Consider the following 20,734-nt stretch of genomic DNA (forward strand, 5'->3'; position numbering starts at 1 on the left):
CCCCGCCTGCCCCCAGGGAGCGCAGGGCTGCTCCCTCCCCTAGGCACCCTCCCCTGCTGAGCCACCTCCCTGGCTGAGTTCGCTGAATCCACTGGGCCCTGGTGCACAATGCAACCTAGGGCTTAACCCCTTCCTGCCCATGCTGTAGCTGGGGGGTGGGGTGGGGGAACAGGAGGTGATTGGGTTATGTCAGTGGGGGCATTGTGGGCAGGGAGGGAGAAGCTGCTTCCAGCCACGGGGGGAGGACAGGGGGAGGAGAGGAGAAATGAGCTCTGCAAAGACAAGGGCCAGGCCATCCCTTCCCCTCTCCTCCTCCCCAGCAGCGAGAAGCAGCTCCCATCCCTTCCCTCCCATACAGTGCCAAAAGACTGCCGCTGGCCACATTCTGGTGTGAACCCTGGCAAAATCTGGGGGGGGGGGGCATGTGACCCCACATGTTACCTTGGGAAGACGCGGCACCAGGTACCAGGAGAAGCAGGTCCGTCCCAGGGACCCAGCCAGGCATGGAGAGCAGAGAGCACCAGGCAGGGAGGGTCAGGTCAGTCAGTCACCCCCCCACCATGGGAGAGAGACCTACTGGAGTATGTGTGAGTCACCCCTCCCTGTGTGAACCCTAGAGCCTTAAAGATAAGAAGGTAAATAAAAAGAATCCAACTCCGGTATTTCTTTTTAATGGGGGCTCAGTCGACCTGATGTTAATTTGAACGTTTGCCCTGCATAGTTCTGACTGATTGCCACTGAACGGCTTGAATACAAATAATTCTACCCGGTGTCCCGTATTCAGCATAGGGAAATACGGTCACCCTACAGAGACTCCATCTTGGCCATCCCTCCTTTAATTTTTCAGGAGACCACTCTGCAACAGCTCCGCTTGCTCTGGGAGGCTCACACGGAGGACGTGCCATTCCGGTAGATGGACATTTTCCTCTTAGGGCTGATTTTTTCAAGCAGTGATAACTGAGTGACATAGTTAATGGGGCTGTTTTCTCTAGACATGGTCCGAGGTTTGCGGGTGAAGTTCAGGTACTCTTGATACTGCCACTTCTGCAGGCGCTTCCTTAATTCAGCCTGAACCTAAGGAAAAACATGAAAAGAGGGGGGAGGGGGAGACAGGCCAAAGAATTGGACATAGAACTAATGTGGCTATTCCAACTTCACACTGAGGCTAAGATTTTTAAAAAAATACCTGCCCAGTGTAAGGTTTCTAAATCCAGATCTAGGTGCCTAAACAAGTGATTGATTTTCAAAAGCGCTCAGGCCCCAGTTTTAGTGTCCCCCACCACCCACCTCCACCTGTCATCCCTCTGTTTGTCAGGTCCTAACACAATGGCTTTTGTGCTTTATTCCATGGGGCCACCAAGTTGTGGTAACATCTGCTGGAGCTCATCCACGAGGCCCTTAGCCTGTCCAAATCTAAGTCCGTCTGAAAAGACCCACTTCAGCCCTGTTACAACGAATAGAGGTGACTTGAGTGGATTAGTCTTTTTATGTCCCCTTTCTCCTAACCTCTGTCTGGATAGTGCCTAGCACATTGTAGGTACTGCCATCACTCTCACTCTCTCTCTCTCACACATACCCCCCATACTCTGATAGCCACGGAAATGCGTCTGCAGTGGCTGCCGTCAATACCTTTGAATCATAGACGTGTGGAGGACTGGAAGGGACCTCGGTAGGTCATCTAGTCCAGTTCCCTGCACTCAAGGCAGGACAATGTAATAAATAGACCATTCCTGACAGGTGTTTGTCTAACCTGTTCTTAAAAACCTCCAGTGACAGAGATTCTATACTATTCATATCGTCTATGTATAGTCTATACATTATAGCTACGGCTCCGGGTCTGTCACGGAGGTTGCAGAAGTCACGGACCACCCACGGACGCACTCACAGGAAAAAAATGGTGGTTGCTGAGCACCCACTGGCAGCCGCCCCCCATCAGCGCCTCCCCCTTACCTCCAGCGCCTCCTGCCTGCCACAATCAGCTGTTCCATGGTGTGCAGGAGGCTCTGGGGGGGGGGGCAGAGGGGAGGAGCAAGGGTGGGGCACACTTGGGGGCAGAACAGAGCGGGAAGAGGCAGGGTAGGGGGGAGGCACCTTGGGTGAAGGGGTGGAGTGGGAGCGGGGTCTGGAGAGGAGCCAGAGGGAGCACCCCCCGGCACATTACAGTCGGCACCTATGCCCCCATCCCATCAAAGCCAGCAGCCAAATGGCTAAATCACTCACCTGGGAAACCTGAATTCAGATCCCTACTCTGCCTGATTTGGAGCATGGACATGACTGCTGGTCACTACATCCTAGCTGTATACCCCAACCAGCCTGCATTGGGTGTTCAGGGGTGGGGCACTCACTTGTTGGCCAGAGGGGGCGGGGGTTGATGCTATAGCCCAATGGTCTATGGGCTATTAGGACACACTCCTGGAGCTGCCTTTTGTGTGTGGCCCAATCCTGTAGGCATGCGCCAAGGAAGCTGAGGAGGGATATGATTGGTCTCTATAAATACATTGTGGGGTAAGCTAAAGGGCAATCTTAGTGTAACCCACGCACTTCCTAGGTGTGGTGCTCTGTCCCCTCTCACGGCACTGAGACCACTTAGAGATTAATGAGACTGCTAGAGCCTTAGCTAAGAGGCATGTGGGTTTTAACTCATGCAGTAGAGGCTCATGTATTTAGCTCCAGAGGTCCCAGGTTTGAGCTCGACAACTGGGGTCTGTTGGCATTACATTAGCACAGGATCCAATGGTTATGTACCGGCTGTGAAGAAACTCAGACTGGATATTAAAAGACGGTTTCTAACCAGGTGAGGTTCTGGAACAGCCTTCTAATAGGAGTTGTGGGGGCAAACAATTTCATTAGTTTTAAGAGAGTCCTGGACAAATTTTTGAGTGTGATTGTATGATGGGATTGCTTGTGATGATAGAGGGCATGGCTCAACAGCTCTGGGGCTCACTTCCAGTTTGCCTCTTATGTTCTTAAAGCTCATGCTTCAGGATTTCAGCCAGCTACCGGCAGGGGTCAGGAAGCAATTTTCCCCCTCGGTCAGACTGGCAGTAATCTTGGGGAGGGGGGGTGCGGTTTGCCTTTCTCTGCAGCATGTTGAGGCAGGTCACTTGCCAGGATTATCTGGGTACATCTCTCAGTCATTTCCCTGCTATTGTGGGGGCCTTAAGTACTGGTGCACCTCGGTCCCTCCTGTTCTCTGCCTGTGGCTGTCACACTTTGGTCTCACTTTGGGTACTGGGTTTAGTGTGCAGGGTCTAAGTGGCCTGTCATATACAGGAGGTCAGACTAGATGAGGAGAGGTCCCTTGTGGCCTTAAACTCTATATCCCTGCAATCAGGCTCCTCTGGGGGCACAGGCAAGGCAACACCCAGTTTGAGAATCATGCGAGGATTGAGAGGGGGCTCCAAGTAGCTCATTAGCTGTTACATCAGGGCTTTGGCAACTTTGCACACGCCCACCAGCGGGAATTTAAGGCACCTGCAGGCTTAAGTGACAACTGAGTGGCTGTTTTGAGAATGTCAGTGGTGCCTAAATGTTGGACTTAGGTGCCTAAAGAGGCAACTAGGTGCTGTGTACCTTTGTGACTCTGCCCCTTTGTGACTCAGGAACACCCATCACTTTGGAAGTCCATAGGACCCATGCTCGCAAGTTACTTCGGTGCTTTCAAAAATCCCACCCGAAACATCCATATTTGCTTATGCCTTAGTTGGCTTTTAAATACTCTTTTTATGGGACAAATTCAGGTAAGATCTGGCCATTCGCACTGCAAGCTCCATAAAGCACATATCTAGTATAAAAAATCCCCACACCTTCCCTTGGGAAACGGCCACTTTTTAAAACAGATGGCACTTTATGATGTATCTTGGAAAATGTAGCCAAGAGTCTTAGCAATAATCAAAGAACATGAAGCATAAGATTGAACAAGAGTATCTGGAACCACACAGGCTGCCCTGGAGAAGAAAAGAGCTTGCGAGAGGAAATAAAAGCTGAACAGAGGTCCAATATGTGTCTAGAGACACTAACTGAACACACTTTCTCATGGCAGGGGAATCCCTGACACTTGTCAAGGGGTCACTAGTTCAAGGCTGATGTTGTGTCTTCCTGTAGCAGACCAGAATTACATGTATTTAGATAAAGTAGAGAGACACAGGCAGGAAGACAGATAAGGCTATTTCATGCTTTCAGGAGCCGATCAAAGTAAAGCGCGATGGCCTATTCTGGAAATTGGAACACAAGGAAAACAATGGAAGCCCCTGACTTTCAAAGGTCTTATGCAATCGCATGTCTTGCTACTTACCTCTCCATTTAAGAAGCAATATAGAAGAGCGACAACAAAGCCCTAGGAAATTAAGGGGAAAAAAAGGTTATTTCTAAAAAAGGTGAACTTCCGCAAAGCAGGCCTTGGAGCACAGATAATTGTAGAGTGATGTAAGCCTAATTAATACTTTGATTAGGACACACAACAACATAATTTTTCCAATCAGTATTTATATGGCTTTCATATTCAGACTAAACACTGTCATGGCCCTGATATTGCATATGTGCACCACTTACCTCTAATGGATATAATCAGAACTGCTCACGTTTATGTGAGGAGCCCTATACTGTGAGCAGTTAACCAGAATTCTCCTTTAGCTCAAGTAGCAGGGGTCTATGTTTTTTAGAGCAGGCGGCTCTGAGTTCTATCCCTGTTTTGGCATGAAATCCTAGGCAGGCCAAGGTTTTTTTAAAAATATGTAGCAGTGAATTATAAGGCTATAATTATACAGCAGAGTTTTGACAGCATCTTTATAAATATGGCAAAGACTGTCATCAGTGAGATCATCAGAAACCTGTCATGTAATCACAGCTATGTAATGAAAGTGTGTTTTAAGTACTTGAGTGTGATATTTTCCAAAAGAGAACAGACAGTTGCTTCTGCTTATACACCCCTAAATGTTCTCCTGGAAGCCTAAAAATATCTTTCTGTAACAAACAGACTGTATGTACCCTGACCCCTGGTTCCTCCCTGGGGCCTATCATAGAGAGCATCTGGAGTAGACACGCCATGGGATAAGGACAGCTAAATTCTGGGGGTCAAAATTTCCACCCCATGCTTTCTCCTTTGGGCTGCAAGTTTACCAGTAAGTACCTGTGCCCAGCCTGTGTCGATAATTTGATTCAAAAGAGGCTGAAAAACAGTAAGTTATAAAAACTTCAGTTTCCCTTATAGACACTGTTTGTGGCAAAATATTTCTTTAGGGTGGAATTGCAACAGTTCCTAAATGACTTAGCAATGGCTTTCAATGGGACTTGTGCTCCCAAGTGACTTAGACAGTTTTGAAAATTACAGTTCTGGTGTATTTCTTTCTATTTCTAAAGCCAAGGAGGTGCCTCTCTATAGCCCCGTGTATCCTGACAACATTTCAGTTTGCCTACAAAACTGTGCAATAAAAGGAAACATCACTGTCAGCCTAACCATGTAACAAAATCCAGCCATGACAGAGCACAGCAGAGAGCCTGTCTCATGCCCGATCTCCTTCTGGCCCCACCCCCCCACCCCCCCGGGCCCGCAAGTGCCTGGCAGCTTGCCCAGAACATTAAGAGATTCAGGCTATTTCTGACCAAGAAAGGATGATCATTCCAGGGCAAAAACCTTGCCAAGAGCCAGGGAGTGCCAGCTAGTGCACCGTGACTCATTGCAACCCCAGCAATATGGCACAAGAGAGGTAGTTTCTCAAATAGGCAGGTCCCAGGTAATTTAAGTGTACCTGGGTCAAAAGCAACACCTTAAAATTCTGTCTCAAAGCCAACAGGTAGCCATGCAGAACACGGAGCATTGGTGTAACGTTCACTGCATGGGCAGTTCATATCCCAGTCCAGTTTAAAGCTTCTGAATATACTTAAAGTGTAGCATCACCAGGTGTGCATTGCAGTCATCTAATCTCAAAGTGACAGAGGCATGGATGAAAGCAGCAAGGTCTACATCCAAAAGAAGAGCCATACTCTTCTGGCCATGATAAGATAGAGAAAGTGGTCCTGGCCATAACTGCTACTTCATCACGTAACAGCAGTTGTTGGTCTAACTGGACCCACAGACTAAGAATTCAAATAGTGAACGGTGGGTGCACTGCCAATGGAAGGAGAGAGACTGATGTTATTTCTCCTAACCTACTCTCATCGCCCTTGTTTTATCTGGATTGAATGTCAGGCAGCTCATTCTGATCGACACCCGAGGCTTCATGAGACACCAGGTAAGGCACTTAGTCACCCTCCCTGGATTGGGCAAGGTTGGGACAGTTATTAATTCTGTCTTTGTTTATTATACCTGAAAGGAGCCCAAGCCCAGCTCAATATAAAGTCTAGCTTCCAATCCAGTGCTTTCTGGGCAAAACGCAAACACGATATAGTGCACTCCAAAGAGTGGGATCAGGAGCAGTGTGGATTTAGCTAGTCTCCTGGAAAATGAAAAAAAACAAAAACAAAAAAAAACACAAACGTGACACACTTGACAACATTTCAATGAATTTAATGGAAGGTGGGAAACTAACAGAACGGAGACTGAGGGCGTGTGCGCATGGCATAGCAATGCACACTATGGAGGGAGGGGAGAGGGGATTTCTAAAGCACACTAATATGCTGCACATTCATTGGTCTGTGTAGACCCTGCTGGTGTGTAATAGTTAAAGTGCGGGAGGGAACTTTTAGTGTGCACCATCAGGATTCAGACGGACCAATTAATACGCAACCCATTAGTGTGCTTTAGAAATCACATTGCCGGAGTGCCCAAGGCTGAGCCATGTAGACAAGACCTAAATCCTCAATTTATCTACAGATCAGGCAAAGCCAACGTGTGTGCACCATGTCTAATGGCAATAGGGTCGTTCATTCTCTATGCCTTTGCAATCTTTTTGCTCTCTCCTGTGTCAACAGGCATGGATGCTAGTCTGTGGTATGCATGATGGCGGTTCTTCTGATGGAGCCACCTGTCCATTTTGAAATGGATGCAGGCCACCGACTCTTTTACATAGATAATCAAACATGCTTTTGGGACTGAATTGGACTGGCAATCTAGTATTGAAATTTCTCCAGCCTTACCAAAGCCATGAGCCAACTAGTCCCCTGCGGGTTTCTAAGAGACCATTACAGAGGCTGGCAGGGTTGAGTCTCTCACGAAGGGCATGGAACCAGAATGGGAGGAGTTAAACAGCTGGGAACCAGATGCATCTGGAGCTCATTCAACTACAGGCCATAGCTGATGTGCATAAAATAAGAAAGGTGAGGAAGAAAGGAGGGGCCAATTGTGTGGCAACCTAAGAGTGTGTGAAGTTGATTACAATTTGTTAGGTGCAGGGCTTTCAGTTGGGCCTCGCTGGTGGACTAGCATAGAGAGGACTTTATATTGGGGCCTCTAGAAAAAAGAGGGCAGATTTCTACCGGCTCATACCTTAGGTGGCAACTCGACTTTGTTTTTTTGTTCTGGGAGTTACTTTCCCCACTATTGAGAAAGAGGCCACAGGGGGACACCCCCAGGAAACAATATCTTAAACCAGATCCAATGGGAGATAATACAAAAAAAGAAAAGGAGTATTTGTGGCACCTTAGAGACTAACCAATTTAAGGTGCCACAAGTACTCCTTTTCTTTTTGCGAATACAGACTAACACGGCTGTTACTCTGAAACCAACACAAAAAACGTATTGTCACTTACACAAAATGACTAGAATGGCTGCCGCTGACCTCTGGAGATTGTAATTTCTGCACCAGAATTCTGATCACATTGACAAATATAGTAAAGTTCATCTGCAAAGAGAAAAACGGGTTTCTAAGCTTCCTAGGAGACTGAGCCATATCTTCAATGGGTGCAAATCAACATAGATCCAACCATATCAAAGCAGCTATGCCAATTTATGCCAACTGAATATCTGGTTCTCAATCTGTACACAGTCAAATAAATAATAAGGGCAACATTTTCTATCTTAGATGCCTAAAGTGACACCCCCAAATCCTTATTTAGGCACCTAAGTAAACATAGGGTGACCAGACAGCAAATGTGAAAAATCTGGACAGGGGGTGGGGGATAATAGGAGCTTATATAAGAAAAAGACCCAAAAATCAGGACTGTCCCTATAAAATCAGGACATCTGGTCACCCTAGGTAAACATGATCTGATTTTCAATTATGATGTGCTTCCACAATGACTTTGAATAGGAGGCTTACTTGCTCAGACCCTGAAAATCAGACCAATTTTTTGTTATGCCTAATGATGGATGTAGGTGCTAATCTTTAGGCACCCATGTTTGAAAACTTTGACCGATTCACATTTCTATAACGTTCCACAAAACAGATCTTGCAACACAATTTAAGTCAGCAAGAATCCTGCTCGCATATACAATGGCCAAATTTTTCCTAAACATGCATCCTAAGGGCTCAAGTGCAAGTGCACTGGCATGAAGCTGGAGAAAAGACTGAGGAGATCCTGGGGAGAGGGGCAATATTGTTCACTGGTTTGGAGAGAAAACAGAAGAATAAAAACAGGGGAAAGAGAAATGACTAGGCACAGGCATGTCACAAGCCCGTTATTATTACGTATTTGTATTGTGGTAGCTCCTAGGAGCCTCAGTCATGGACAGGACCCTGTTGTGCTAGACTCTGTACAAACACAGAACAAAAAGACACCCCGTGCTCCAAAGAGTTCACAATCTAAGTATATCTTCACATTTTGGAGATGGATTCTCTGGTCAGACACATGAGTAAGTGACACAAAATAGATGATGATCTTACACGTTACTCGCTGCAATGAGCCTTTAAGGCTAAATTTTCCTGTACTTGCAAATGTGCAATGATCATGCATAGACAATGCAGGAGTGTCCTTATTTAGGCATGTTCCTGGCATTAGACTCTGAGTAATTAGCCTTGTATCACCTGCGTGTGATCTTGCACTATTGCCAGCCTTGGCTGGACACATATAGCTTACATTGGCTGAAACGGCGTTCAATACACATGTCCCAGGGCAACATGCTGCCCTTCATTTGTAATTTTCATGCCTTTCACTGCTGCTTGTCTCTCTTCCACTCACGATATAGCAAGTGTTATGCAACAATTTCCAGCTTCCTAAAATTAAAAACAAATTAAATGCAGTATGCGGCACTGTATGCCTGTCTTACTGAAAAGAGATATGTGCTTAGCTTTCAGTTCTTCAAAGGATTCAACAGATCAAAGGCAAAACTCACTAATACAGATAGCAGTATGGGTCCCTTGATGATCCATAACACTGCTGTATTCTCATCATCATCATCCCAGCATCTGAAACAGGAAACTAAATAATTACCTGGTCTGGTTTGTGCTGAATATTAAACGACTCAAGTCTTGGTACAGAAAAGTGGTTGTCGTTAACTCTTGCCGTTAGCAATTTAAAAGCATCTCCCAAAAGTTCTTCCAGATTTTCACTCCCAAGAAGGTTGCTCTATAGCCTAATTCAAAGAAGGCTTATCCAACTTGAGGCAAAGGCCTTGTCTACACTGGTGGTAGTGTTTAGGGTACATGTGGCTACAGACTGCAGTGAAAAACAGGCTACGTTCACACTGCAGTGTGTAGCTTTATGCAGCAGTGAAAGGCTCTGGCAGCGGAGAGGCCATGGGGAAAGACCAGAGCCCTGCTGCCAGAGACTTTCCCTGCTCTCTCCTCCTTGCCAGAACCTTTTCCTGCTCCCAGAGCCTTTCACTACGGGACACCACACTGTAAAAATAGAAGTGTATATGTGGGAAGCACTGCTTGGGGTGTGGAGAGCCATGTAGGGTACATACACTAAGGATCTGGCATGTCTTTTCTCTACCCACTTAAACTGTGCCACTCCATCTACTCTGCTATTTCTATCCGTGCTAGGGGGACATGCCGTGGCTGCACACCGCTGTAAATGTTGACATAGCCAAAGTGAAACAAGGAAGGGGACATTATCCTGATTGCAGGCTGCTCATTAAGACTTTCTCTCCCCTACTGTGTGGAGCTATATTTCAGGGCAAAGAAGAGAGGCTGGATTTAGCTGCAGTAAATCCAAAGCACTCCTCACTTCTTCGCCATGGCTTCCGGGCTGCTCAGCAGAGTCCAGGCACTGAGGTCCTGATGCTTCCACTTTAGAGCTTTTGACTGGAACCCGGCACAGTCTCGGGCAGGTGAGCAGCCGCCAAAATGGAGCCTTCATCTAAAAGGTGCAAGTGCGATGGTGTTAACAGCTAGCAGAGTGTGGGCACAGGGATGAAGGTAAATGTATCCAGGTTGGATTTTATGTTCTCCGGTGGTTTAGCTACTCTACAATGAACACAGGAACGGACAGACTGAGTCCGACCCAGTGTCCATCTGGTCCAGCATCCTGTCTCCGGCAGTGGCCAGCAGTAGCTGCATCAGAGGAAGGTGCAAGAAGTTAATGATAGGAAGATCTGAGATAACCGGTCCCCTTGGTCTATGGCGACACTTCTGGCAGCATGTAGAGTGCAAGCACATGAGGTTTCGGGCCCCGCTGCCGGAGCCTTTCCCCGCTGCTCTCCCTGCTGCAGAGGCCTCTTGCTGCAATGGGGAAGGGCCCTGGCAGTGGAGAGGCATCAGGACACTACACTGCCAAAAACAGCTATGGGAGGCATTGCTTGGATGTGAAGAGAGCCTGCGTAGGGTCTATACCCTGGGGGTTCAGGCATGTAGGGTACTCTGTGGTACTCTACTCAGCTAAGCTATCTCTCACCATCTACACACGTGCTGGCTGGGAGTGTGGTGTTTGTACTCTACACCCCACTGTAAGTGTCGACACACACTGTATTAGGTCTTTCCTGATCTCTAATAAGTAGAGATTGGCTTAAGCCCTGATGCATGAGGTTTAATGCCAATCAAGGCATTTCTGTCAGCAATAATGATCATAAATCTGGATATTCGTATTATTCACATAAATGCTCAATCCCTCTTTGAAGCCTGCTAAGTTCTTGGCATCGATGACATACTGTGGCAGTGAGTTCCAGAGTCTAATTACACAGGGTGTAATAAATATTACCTTGTATTGGTTTTGAAATTGCTACCTTTTAATTTCATTTAGGGTCTTCTTGTTCTTGCGTATGAGACAGGGACAAGAGATGCTCCCGATCCACTTTCTCTAGAGTAGTTGGTATTTTATATACTTTAGGTCCTGTTTTATTAATCTCCTTTGTAAGGTAAAAAATCCCAATCTTTTCAATCTTTCTTCAGAGGGGAGTTTTTCCAGGCCCTTGATCATTCTTATCACCCTTCCCTGAACCCCTTTTATCATCAAACAAAGACTTGTACAGTCTTTCCAGATTTGGTTCTGCCACTGAAATGAAAGGAATTTTTGCACCTGGAATAACTGCAGGATCACAGTAATTTGTCTGCTTGTCTTGCAGTCTTTCCACATGAGGAGATCCAGGGAAAGGAAGGACATTGAATTCACCCTTATACCTTAGAGGCTACATAAGAGGAGCATGTGCCATGAGAAGGTGAAGGACTGACATCCCCCCACCATTTACACAAACTAAAATGATGGGGTATTTTGCCAAAGTGAAACAAGGAAGGGGACATTATCCTGATTGCAGGCTGCTCATTAAGACTCTCTCTCCCCTGCTGTGTGGAGCTATATTTCAGGGCAAAGAAGAGAGGCTGGATTCAGCTGCAGTAAATCCAAAGCACTCCTCACTTCTTCGCCATGGCTTCCGGGCTGCTCAGCAGAGTCCAGGCACTGAGGTCCTGATGCCTCTTGATATATTTGGGTACCATAAATTAACATGAATGGAGCAAGGCAGACTGCAAGGGCCAGGTGAGTGGCAGTGGGCCAGACAGCCTTTCACCTTTAGGTCATTGGTCTGAATCTTTCCCAGGTTAGGAAGGAGTAGAAGTTGTTCCTATCTTGGGGCCTGTGTGAAGTGAATGGGAAGATTAAAGTTCAGCTCCTAGTAACCAAGCATCTGTGATATATTGCCCCCACCCCTGTTCTCAGGTTGAGAGGCTTTGCGGTCAAACCAAGGATTGAATGGAGATGAAAATGGAACAACACTTTCACTCCCAATAATAGTAAACCAGACTTGAAGCCTACTAGCCAGGTGCCATAGGGAAGCTTGCACTGTTTGATACAAGGACTAGGTAGAAAGGACTAGGACAAGGTAGAAAGTTGATGAGATAGAGAAAGTCTGTTCCAGACGGAAGGAGCTTCAAAGTATAAGACTCTTGCCCCAAGAGTGGTGAGATTGTGTGAAAAGACAGAGGAGATGAGTGCCAGAGGTAAGACAGTTCAATACATGGCATAATCATTCAAATGCAAGAGTTCACACGCACAGTATTGCCAACCCTAGATGTTCAAAAACTGAGTCAAGTCCCCCCCAATCATGCGATTGCCTTAAAACCCCCACGACTTCTGGAAAAATAATAAGTGTTTGGTTCTTTTTATTTGCCTTCTAGCTGCAGCGTGCACTTGCTTCACATTGTCAAGTTTTTCTGGCAACCATGAAGGATAGACACATATTTTAAAACAAAAGCCAAGGTTCTCCTGCAATATCATGATTGCAGCAGCTGGGGCTTTAAGAAAAATAACTCAAAATCGTGATACTTTTGATCAAATCCTGAGCTGGCAACACTGTTGCTGCAGTCAGATGTAAATTGGGAGATAGTTCTCAAAACGACTTCCTCATTTGCCTATTTCTGAATTTTAAAGATTAAAAATGCAAATTCTTATGGTTAAAAGCTTTGGTTATCTTTTAAATCTCCCTTCTTGATGAATCACATTTACTGTGCCAAATGCAATGCCCAGCCGCACTATGATTCTGGCTCACCCTGTATTCTGTCTGTAGATTCGGGTTAGGATCCAAGCAGACATCACAGCACTGGGAGTTCCTAGAAGAGTCAACGCAGAACACAACATGGCACAAGATCACTTTTTGAATTTAAGTGCAACCCAGGATCTACCCTGCCCCTTTCCTGAGGCCCCACTCCTTTCCCCAAGGCCCCGTGCTCCGCTCACTCCATCCCCCCCTCTCCATCGCTTGCTCTCTCCCACCCTCACTCACTTTCACTGGGCTGGGCCAGGGGGTTGGGGTGCGGGAGGGGGTGCAGGCTCTGGGCTAGTGCCGAGGGGTTTAGAGTGTGGGAGGGGGCTCTAGGCTGAGCCTGGGGCAGGAGGTTGGGGTGCAGGAGGGGGTACATGGTGCTGGCTCTGAGAGGGGGCTCAGGGCTGGGGGTTGGGATGTAGAAAGGATGAGGGCTCCTGCCGGGCGGCTCCCATGTGGTGGTGCAGTGGGGCTAAGGCAGGCTCCCTGCCTTCCCTGGCCCCATGTCACTCTGGCAATCAGCCAGCATGCCCCTGCGGCCCCTGGGGGCACAGGAGGGGGGGAAATGTGGCTCAGTGTGCTGCCCCTCCCTGTAGGCACCACCCCCACAGCTCCCATTGGCTGCAGTTCCCTGTTCCCGGCCAATGGGCGCTGCAGGGACGGTGCTTGCAGACAGGAGCAGCACACTCAGATCCCTGACCACCCCCAAAGCCTGAAGGGGCATGCTGGCCTCTTCCAGGAGTGGCGTGGGCCCAGGGCTGGGAGGGAGCCTGCCTTAGTCCCGCTGCACTGCCGGACTTTTAGTGGTTGGAGATCGCGATCAACTGTCAGAGGCTCCAGGATTGACCAGTCGATCACAATCTACCACTTCGTGACCAGCGCCTTAGACTCTGGGTGCCCAGTGTTAGACCCCTAATGTGAAATGCTCTCTTTGGTGGAGTCAGTGGCAAAAATCCTACTGATTTCAATGGGCCCTGGATTTCAACTTTTGGGCAAAAATTTCAGAAGTATCCACTAATTTTGGGTGCTTCATGCAACCTGATAGGCAGAGCCCCAGTCACCCCATGTGTGCAGTAGGGACAATTACATTTATCTACCTCCTGGGGGCATTGTGTAGCCTGATGAAAATAATGCAGGTGAAGTTTTTATCTTAGTCCAAAGTATTCTTAAGGCAAAGATCAGACTAGAACGCACGAGTTCCAGTTTCCCAGACCTGTACGGCCACATTGCCGAGTGCATTACACTCACACCAGATACTTCATGGGGTGTCTAGAAAGTGACAAAATGTCCACCCGGGACTATTTTAACAAAAATAAATAAAATACTGCAGTTGCATTGAACCTCATGAATTGTCAACGCTCATCGAAAATGCATTTCAAGGCAAATGCTTTTCAGAGCTCTAGACATAACTGCAAGAAGGCACATACACAAGCAAAGGGAGAAAACATGAGAGTGTACTAACCCCAGCCAACCAAAATGAACCACCACACGTACTGTTTATCAGAAACAAATGTCAACAGCAGCAGTGTTTGCAAGTACATCCCTTCTACCAGGAGCCAGAAGAAGTTGGCTAAAATGCTGAACTGAAAGAATGCGACTGCAACCTTACATGCAACCTGGAGACACACAGGGAAAGGAGAATATTAGCTGCAGTCTCTGAAGTCAGTCATCTTAAAGGTCCTGGGAAAAAGCTGGGAAAATCTGAACCAAGAGAAATATGCACGTTAACAGGTTCTGATTGAAAGCCTCTTGAACTCAGTAGATTTATCATTGACATCAACGGGGTTTGGGTTACACCCATAGATTATACAATTCTAGTGAATGGTGTACAGTTGTCTGAAAGTGAACATTTAGGCCTCCATTGTGGGCCAAAATCCTTACTCATGTAAGCGGATGAAACTCTGCTGAAGTTGACAGAGTTGTGCTCTCGTACACCACAGTTGAATTTGGCCCTTGGTATTTCTTTCTGTGTCTGATGCGATTTGCTACTTTGGTGTATTGCAGGCCAAGTTGGAATTGCAAGCTATCACTGTAAGAGGGTTTTTTTCGGGGGTGGAGGTGGTTCCTGATCCTGCTTGCAGGCTAGGGATCCTTGTAGGAAAGCATGGGATCTGGGCCTACCAGAATGAGTCTGAAGACAGACAGCCTAAAGCAAAGTGAGGTGAGCTGTGCCTCTCTGTTTTAGGGAGCATCCTGTTTTCTCTTTCTCTGTTTTGGGGATTTTGTGTGTTAATGGTTTAAATTCTATTCAATAAAGTACTGCTACATTGCAACCCTCGAGAAAGATAAAAACATAAATACTCTAATTTGTCTGTGTGTATGCCATAAACATAACAGCACCTAAAGTATGATGATCTCAGACCCATAAAACCAAAATACAGGACAGAATCAGGAAATCTCAGTGTTACCTCTGTAACAAGGATTAACCAGTAAAATCAAACACAGTGACAGAGAAGAAAAGATTGGTACCGTTGACATTAAGCAGTGGTCCATATTTTCATCAGCAAACAAAACAGCATCTTTAATGAAAACAGCAGTGGCTCTGAGGATGAAAGAGACAAACAGGTGCATGTGGATGTAATTCCGTGTACAGTGGAATTTTCTGAAATGAGAAAATAAAAAAGGAAATCATTCCTTAAAGAGAAACTTCAGTTTACCCCATCTAAAAACCAATCAGGAATCCATTCTGTCTTCAGACATCACTCAGCAAGTCAAAACAAGTACAGTAGGGCATGCTTTCCCTGTCGTGCCCCAGCAAAGTCTCAGCCTTGAGCTAGAGAAGCCATTTCTAGAAGCAAGGCAATAGCTTAGCTCATTCTCTTTGTTCCTGGGCCCCTACCACTATTACTATGGAATGTGACAGTTGTGGTGGTGGTTTTAGGCCTATCCACTGGAAAACAGGCTTGGACAATTTGTGATTTGATTCAATGCTCATTGGAGAGACACCCCTTTTGATTCCAGTGGATGTTGGACTGGTCTCTTATTGCATAGGTCACTGTGTTGATGCTAAATAGTAACGATTTCCATTGATAACTACCCAGGGCTGGATTTATACTAGTGGCCTAAAATCAAAAGTTTCTGTCCCAAACTCATCACTTATCATCCAAATTCAGCACAAATAAGATCATCAGAATGGCCATACTGGGTCAGACCAATGGTCCACCTAGCCCAGTATCCTGTTTTCCGACAGTGGCCAATGCCAGATGCTTCAGAGGGAATGAACAGAAAATGGCAATTATCAAAGTTATCCATCCCCTGTTGTCCAGTCCTAGCACCTGGAAGTCAGAGGTTTAGGGACACCCAGAGCATGGGGTTGCATCCTTGACCATCTTGGCAAATAGTCATTGATGGTACTATCCTCCATGAATTTATTTAATTCCTTTTTGAATGTGCAGGTTATTTTCCCTCGATCTCTGTGCATAGCTCCTATAATCTGTAATGGATGGTACAGGCACATCTGAGGGGAGTTTATGGAGAGAACGTCCTTGCTAAGCATGGGGAAAGTAGTTGCCCTATGTGAACTGTGAGGCCATCATGCATGGACACAAGCCATAGTCCCATTAAAAAAAAACCCTCCAGGAGGAATAGTGAGAGGGTACACAGTCAGGTCTTATGTTTTAAAGTCTGCCGGGAAATATCACACCACAAGTGATGGAGAATAGGTTACCGTGGATGGAAATATTGTGTCTGTGATAGAATGCAAAAACTGGAAAATAAAACCAGTTGGAGTTGCAAGTCACAGAGATGAGAATTAGGATGAAGTTGAATGGGGACTTCAAATACCTCAAAGGCCGCTGCAAGCATTTACCTGAAGATGGCAAAGATAACGAGAGCTGTAATGAGTGAAGTCAGAGATGTCGCATAGCCAGCGGTGTAGACATGCCAAAATGCAGAATAATATGATTTCTATGAGAGGAAGAAAAGACAAAAATATAGATGGATGTGCAGCATTCATCCCAGTGTGCCCATTTGACTAAGGCATGACTAAGGCACCTCAGCCACAGAATATAAATTATACTTTACAATCTCCAACGTGCTTTATAGTGGAGAGGGGCTCTAGACTGGGACTTGGGAGACTTGAGTTCTAGTGTTGGCTCTGCAACTGATCTTCTGCGTGACCTTGGGCAAGGCATTGGCCCTCCCTGTGCCTCAGTTTCCCCATCTGAAAAATGCAGATAATGGTTTGGGCTTGTTGAAAACTTTCCTTTGAAATGGGTTTTCAGCAGAAAACTGGGTTTTTGATTAAACACATTTTCTTGTGAAGTGTCTATTTTACCAGGAACATTTTGATTTTTTTTCCATTCCACACCCAAAAAAGCTTTCAACCAATACCAGAAAAATTTCAGATTTTGGCTGAAAATTTTCAGTGTTTTGACAAAAAGTCAAATTTTTCTGCAGAACACTCCCCGTATTTTCTGACCACCTCTAACAGTGACTCATACCCCTCCCCCCCGTGCAAAGGACTTTGATGTGTATAAATGTGCTAAATGAGCCCAATCCAAAGCCCCCTGAAGCTACTGGAAAGACTCAATTCACTCTAATAGCTAAGTATTGTTAAGATGTGTCTTGGTTTTACAAACCCTTCCGGTTCAGGTTTTATATCTGCGACATAAAACCAGGGGTGTCTGGCAGCTGGGCTTCATTTATTTGAAGCACCAATGTTTGGGAGCATTTGGATAAACATGCCTAGCTGTGGCCTATCCCAAATCCTCAGTGAAGGTTTGATGGTTCAAGGTGCTGAGCTTTGCCAACTCTCATTGAAGCTGCTGGGAGGTGTAGTCACTCAGCATGTCACAAGTGTTCAGCACCTTGCAAATTCTGTGACTAATTGTTTCAGGACCAGATGCAAGGCCCATCAGAACTAATGGGTGTCTAATGTACTTGAATGGGCTATGGATCACGCCTCTAGTGAGTAGGTACAGCTAAGCAAAAAGTAACAGATGAGGAAACTGAAACATTTGGGAGGGATAGTTCAGTGGTTTGAGCATTGGCCTGCTAAACCCAGGGTTGTGAGTTCAATCCTTGAGGGGGCCATTGAGGGATCTGGGGCAAAAATTAGGGATTGGTCCTGCTTTGAGCACGGGGTTGGACTAGATGATCTTTTGAGGTCCCTTCCAACACAGATATTCTATGATTCTCTATGATTATGGAGCAAAGAGACTGACCCAACATCACACGGTGTGTTAATGGAGTTATTTCCTGAGCTCTGACACAGAGTCCTTAATTCCTAGTTTCAAACTCAACCTAATAAGGGTATTTCTATACTGCAATCAGAGGTGTGACTGCAACATGCATCGACATACCTAAGCTAGCTTTGCTCCAGCTAGCTTGAATATCAATAGCAGTGAAGCCGTGGCTGCACGGACTAGCCACTCAAGAATATAACCAGGGTCCTGGGTGGACTTGTACAGCCCGTGCTGTCCTAGCTTCACTGCTATTGTTATTCAAGCTAGCTAGATCAGCGCTAGCTCCGATTGGTCTCAATGTGCTGCAGCCATACCTCTGATTGCAGTGCAGAGGGCCCTAAGTGACATTGCCTCTCTGATATTACCCTTTAACACTGCTAAGTTCATTTTGACATAGAATCATAGAATATCAGGGTTGGAAGGGACCACAGGAGGTCATCTAGTCCAACCCCCTGCTCAAAGCAGGACCAATCCCCAATTTTTGCCCCAGATCCCTAAATGGCCCCCTCAAGGATTGAACTCACAACCCTGGGTTTAGCAGGCCAATGCTCAAACCACTGTGTCGCATAGTGATGTATCCTGAGAAAAACAGGAAGCATCATCGAGCTTTGCCTCTGCAAATTGTTTTCAGTTTCACTACAGGGTCACCTGATTATTCCAAATCATAAGGAACCAAAATCCTTAGCTTGTTGCTGGTCAGTCAAATTTCCTCAGGGCCGATGCAAGTGCCGCATTGTCCTAACCCTAACCTTGTTTATCAAAAGGCTTAGAAGCTGCCAGCAACTCCAGGCTGAGACAGTCATTTATCAATTTTAAATTCAGAAACGTTGGCAGGAAACCTGCTCATTGAAGAATCATCCTGGCATTTGGTGAAATCACTGTAACATTTTCTATGCAACATGCTACACAAAGGTGGAAAGCAGGAGACTTGTTCAACTGTGCAGGCGGGTGGGTCAAAGGCTCTTTCCTCTTCTGGGGTAGCTGATAGAAGCACGGTAAGCAGCAGAGTCCAAACAGGTGAGGGTGAAAAGGGTACTCAGGTTCTGAGTATGCAGAGAAAACACTACCCACTAGCTCTCCCACAGTGTGTTTTATACACAGTCCCTGGTATTTATCTGACCCCCTCCCCAGTTACCACAGGAGCTGAGTACTTCATCATCTTTGATGGATTTAACCTCACACCACGTGAGGTAGGGCAGTGCTGTTGAGTCCCTGTTTTACAGATGGGGAACTGAGACACAGAGAGGACAAGCTACTTGCTCAAAGCCACATGGGCAGAGTAATGACTTGAGCCTAGGTCTCCCGCGTACCCTAACCATTGGACCATCCTTTCTATCTTCAGAGAAGGCTGATGAACACAAGTCTCTGGAACCCTAATTTAAAAGGAACCGTGAAGACGACTCTTCCCCTTTCACTGTATGCAATGTTCCCCATAGAAGCAAAGGGTTAGGCAGCAGGCTATCTTCTCCACCCAGATAGATACCGGACACAGCAGGACAGACTCTTCTATGCCAAGATCCATTCAGTGCAGGATGAGGGGGCCATAACTGGCTCCCCAATTCTCCACCTTGCATTGTGTCAGATCCAGCCCTGATGTCATTTAGTCCAAGAGGCCATATGACAGCTGAGAACCACAGGAGTGCAATCCCCCTCTAGCTCTAGTTCCTTCCTTGTCCCCGATACCCCCACCTATGCTGGGGTTGGGTTGGGGTGGTGGAGGGGCCAGCTCCACTGGCCTTGTGGAGTACCCAGGGAAGTCTCAGCTGGACAGTACAGTCAATCAAAGGAGAGAATCTGGCTTATGTATATTCAGCATTCCTCAGGGTGTTTTCATGGGGGCAGTTCTGGGTTTGCTCCTCCTAGGTGCATCTCCAACCCAATACTGACCTGATCTTCAGGGCCTTTACTGGAACCTTCATCGAATCCGCAGGCAATGGAGTACGGTGGGTACGGTTCTGACCAAGATGCTTCTTGCGTACAGTTTCTTTGCAGAAAACCTGAAAACAGTGAAACACATCAGCAAATGACCCATATGGTTTAGCAGTGACAAGAAACAGCTTATTCTTAGTGCCCAAATCCTCAGACCTATTTTCTTACTTATTGATACTTCTGGATGTGCTAACTGCTTTTAGCAAGTTTGGCTATACAGAATGAAAGCTACTTTAGCTATCTACCTTGTGAAATGCTTAGACAAATATTCAAATGAACACAGTGGTGAGCTGGAGCCAGTTTGCACCAGTTCGCTGGAACCGGTTGTTAAATTTAGAAGCCCTTTTAGAACCGGTTGTCTGTGGGTGCTCCAGGGCTGGAGCACCCAAGGGGAAAATTCGACCGGCAGCTCCCCGCCCTGCCCCCGGACCCAGCTCACCTCCGCTCCAACCTGCTCTGCTTCTCTGCCCCCCCGGGGTCCCGCGAATCAGCTGTTCGCACGGGAAGCTGGGGGTGGGGGGGCTGAGAAGCAAGCGGCGGCTTTGCGCTCAGGCCCAAGGAGGTGGAGCGGAGGTGAGCTGGGGCGGGGGGGGGGGGGGGGCTCCCTGGGCCTGAGCGCGAAGCCGCCGCTTGCTTTTCAGCCCCCCACCAACCTCCCCGGCTTCCCGCCAAACAGCTGATTCGCGGGAACCCGGGACGGGAGGCGGAGAAGCAGAGCGGGGTGGTGCGTTCAGGGGAGGAGGCAGAGCAAAGCAGAGGTGAGCTGGGGCCGGTCGCGGGGTGGGGAGCTGCCGGTGGGTGCTCTGCACCCACCAAATTTTTCCCGTGG

General features: G+C 46.9%; 1 protein-coding gene across 3 annotated transcripts in view; it reads right to left on the reverse strand.

Annotated features, from left to right (window-relative positions):
- Window positions 1-492: 492 nt before the first annotated feature.
- Window positions 493-20,734, reverse strand: part of LOC140907853 (pituitary adenylate cyclase-activating polypeptide type I receptor) — a 40,883-nt gene continuing 20,641 nt past the window's right edge. The window contains exons 4-13 of one of the 3 annotated variants that reach the window (XM_073334757.2): window positions 19,864-19,973; window positions 16,599-16,696; window positions 15,260-15,332; window positions 14,253-14,406; window positions 12,797-12,857; window positions 9,209-9,281; window positions 7,687-7,778; window positions 6,305-6,434; window positions 4,295-4,336; window positions 493-1,074 (exon numbers count right to left, since the gene is read on the reverse strand). In XM_073334757.2, coding sequence (XP_073190858.1) covers window positions 886-1,074; window positions 4,295-4,336; window positions 6,305-6,434; window positions 7,687-7,778; window positions 9,209-9,281; window positions 12,797-12,857; window positions 14,253-14,406; window positions 15,260-15,332; window positions 16,599-16,696; window positions 19,864-19,973 — 1,022 coding nt within the window. In that variant the 3' untranslated portion in view covers window positions 493-885. Of the gene's footprint in view, window positions 1,075-4,294; window positions 4,337-6,304; window positions 6,435-7,686; window positions 7,779-9,208; window positions 9,282-12,796; window positions 12,858-14,252; window positions 14,407-15,259; window positions 15,393-16,598; window positions 16,697-19,863; window positions 19,974-20,734 lie in introns of all 3 variants that reach the window. The other 2 variants (XM_073334755.2, XM_073334758.2) reach the window with 2 other exon arrangements.

Source organism: Lepidochelys kempii, chromosome 2, assembly GCF_965140285.1.
Source record: "Lepidochelys kempii isolate rLepKem1 chromosome 2, rLepKem1.hap1, whole genome shotgun sequence".
In the NCBI taxonomy this organism is placed as follows: Eukaryota; Metazoa; Chordata; order Testudines; family Cheloniidae; genus Lepidochelys; species Lepidochelys kempii.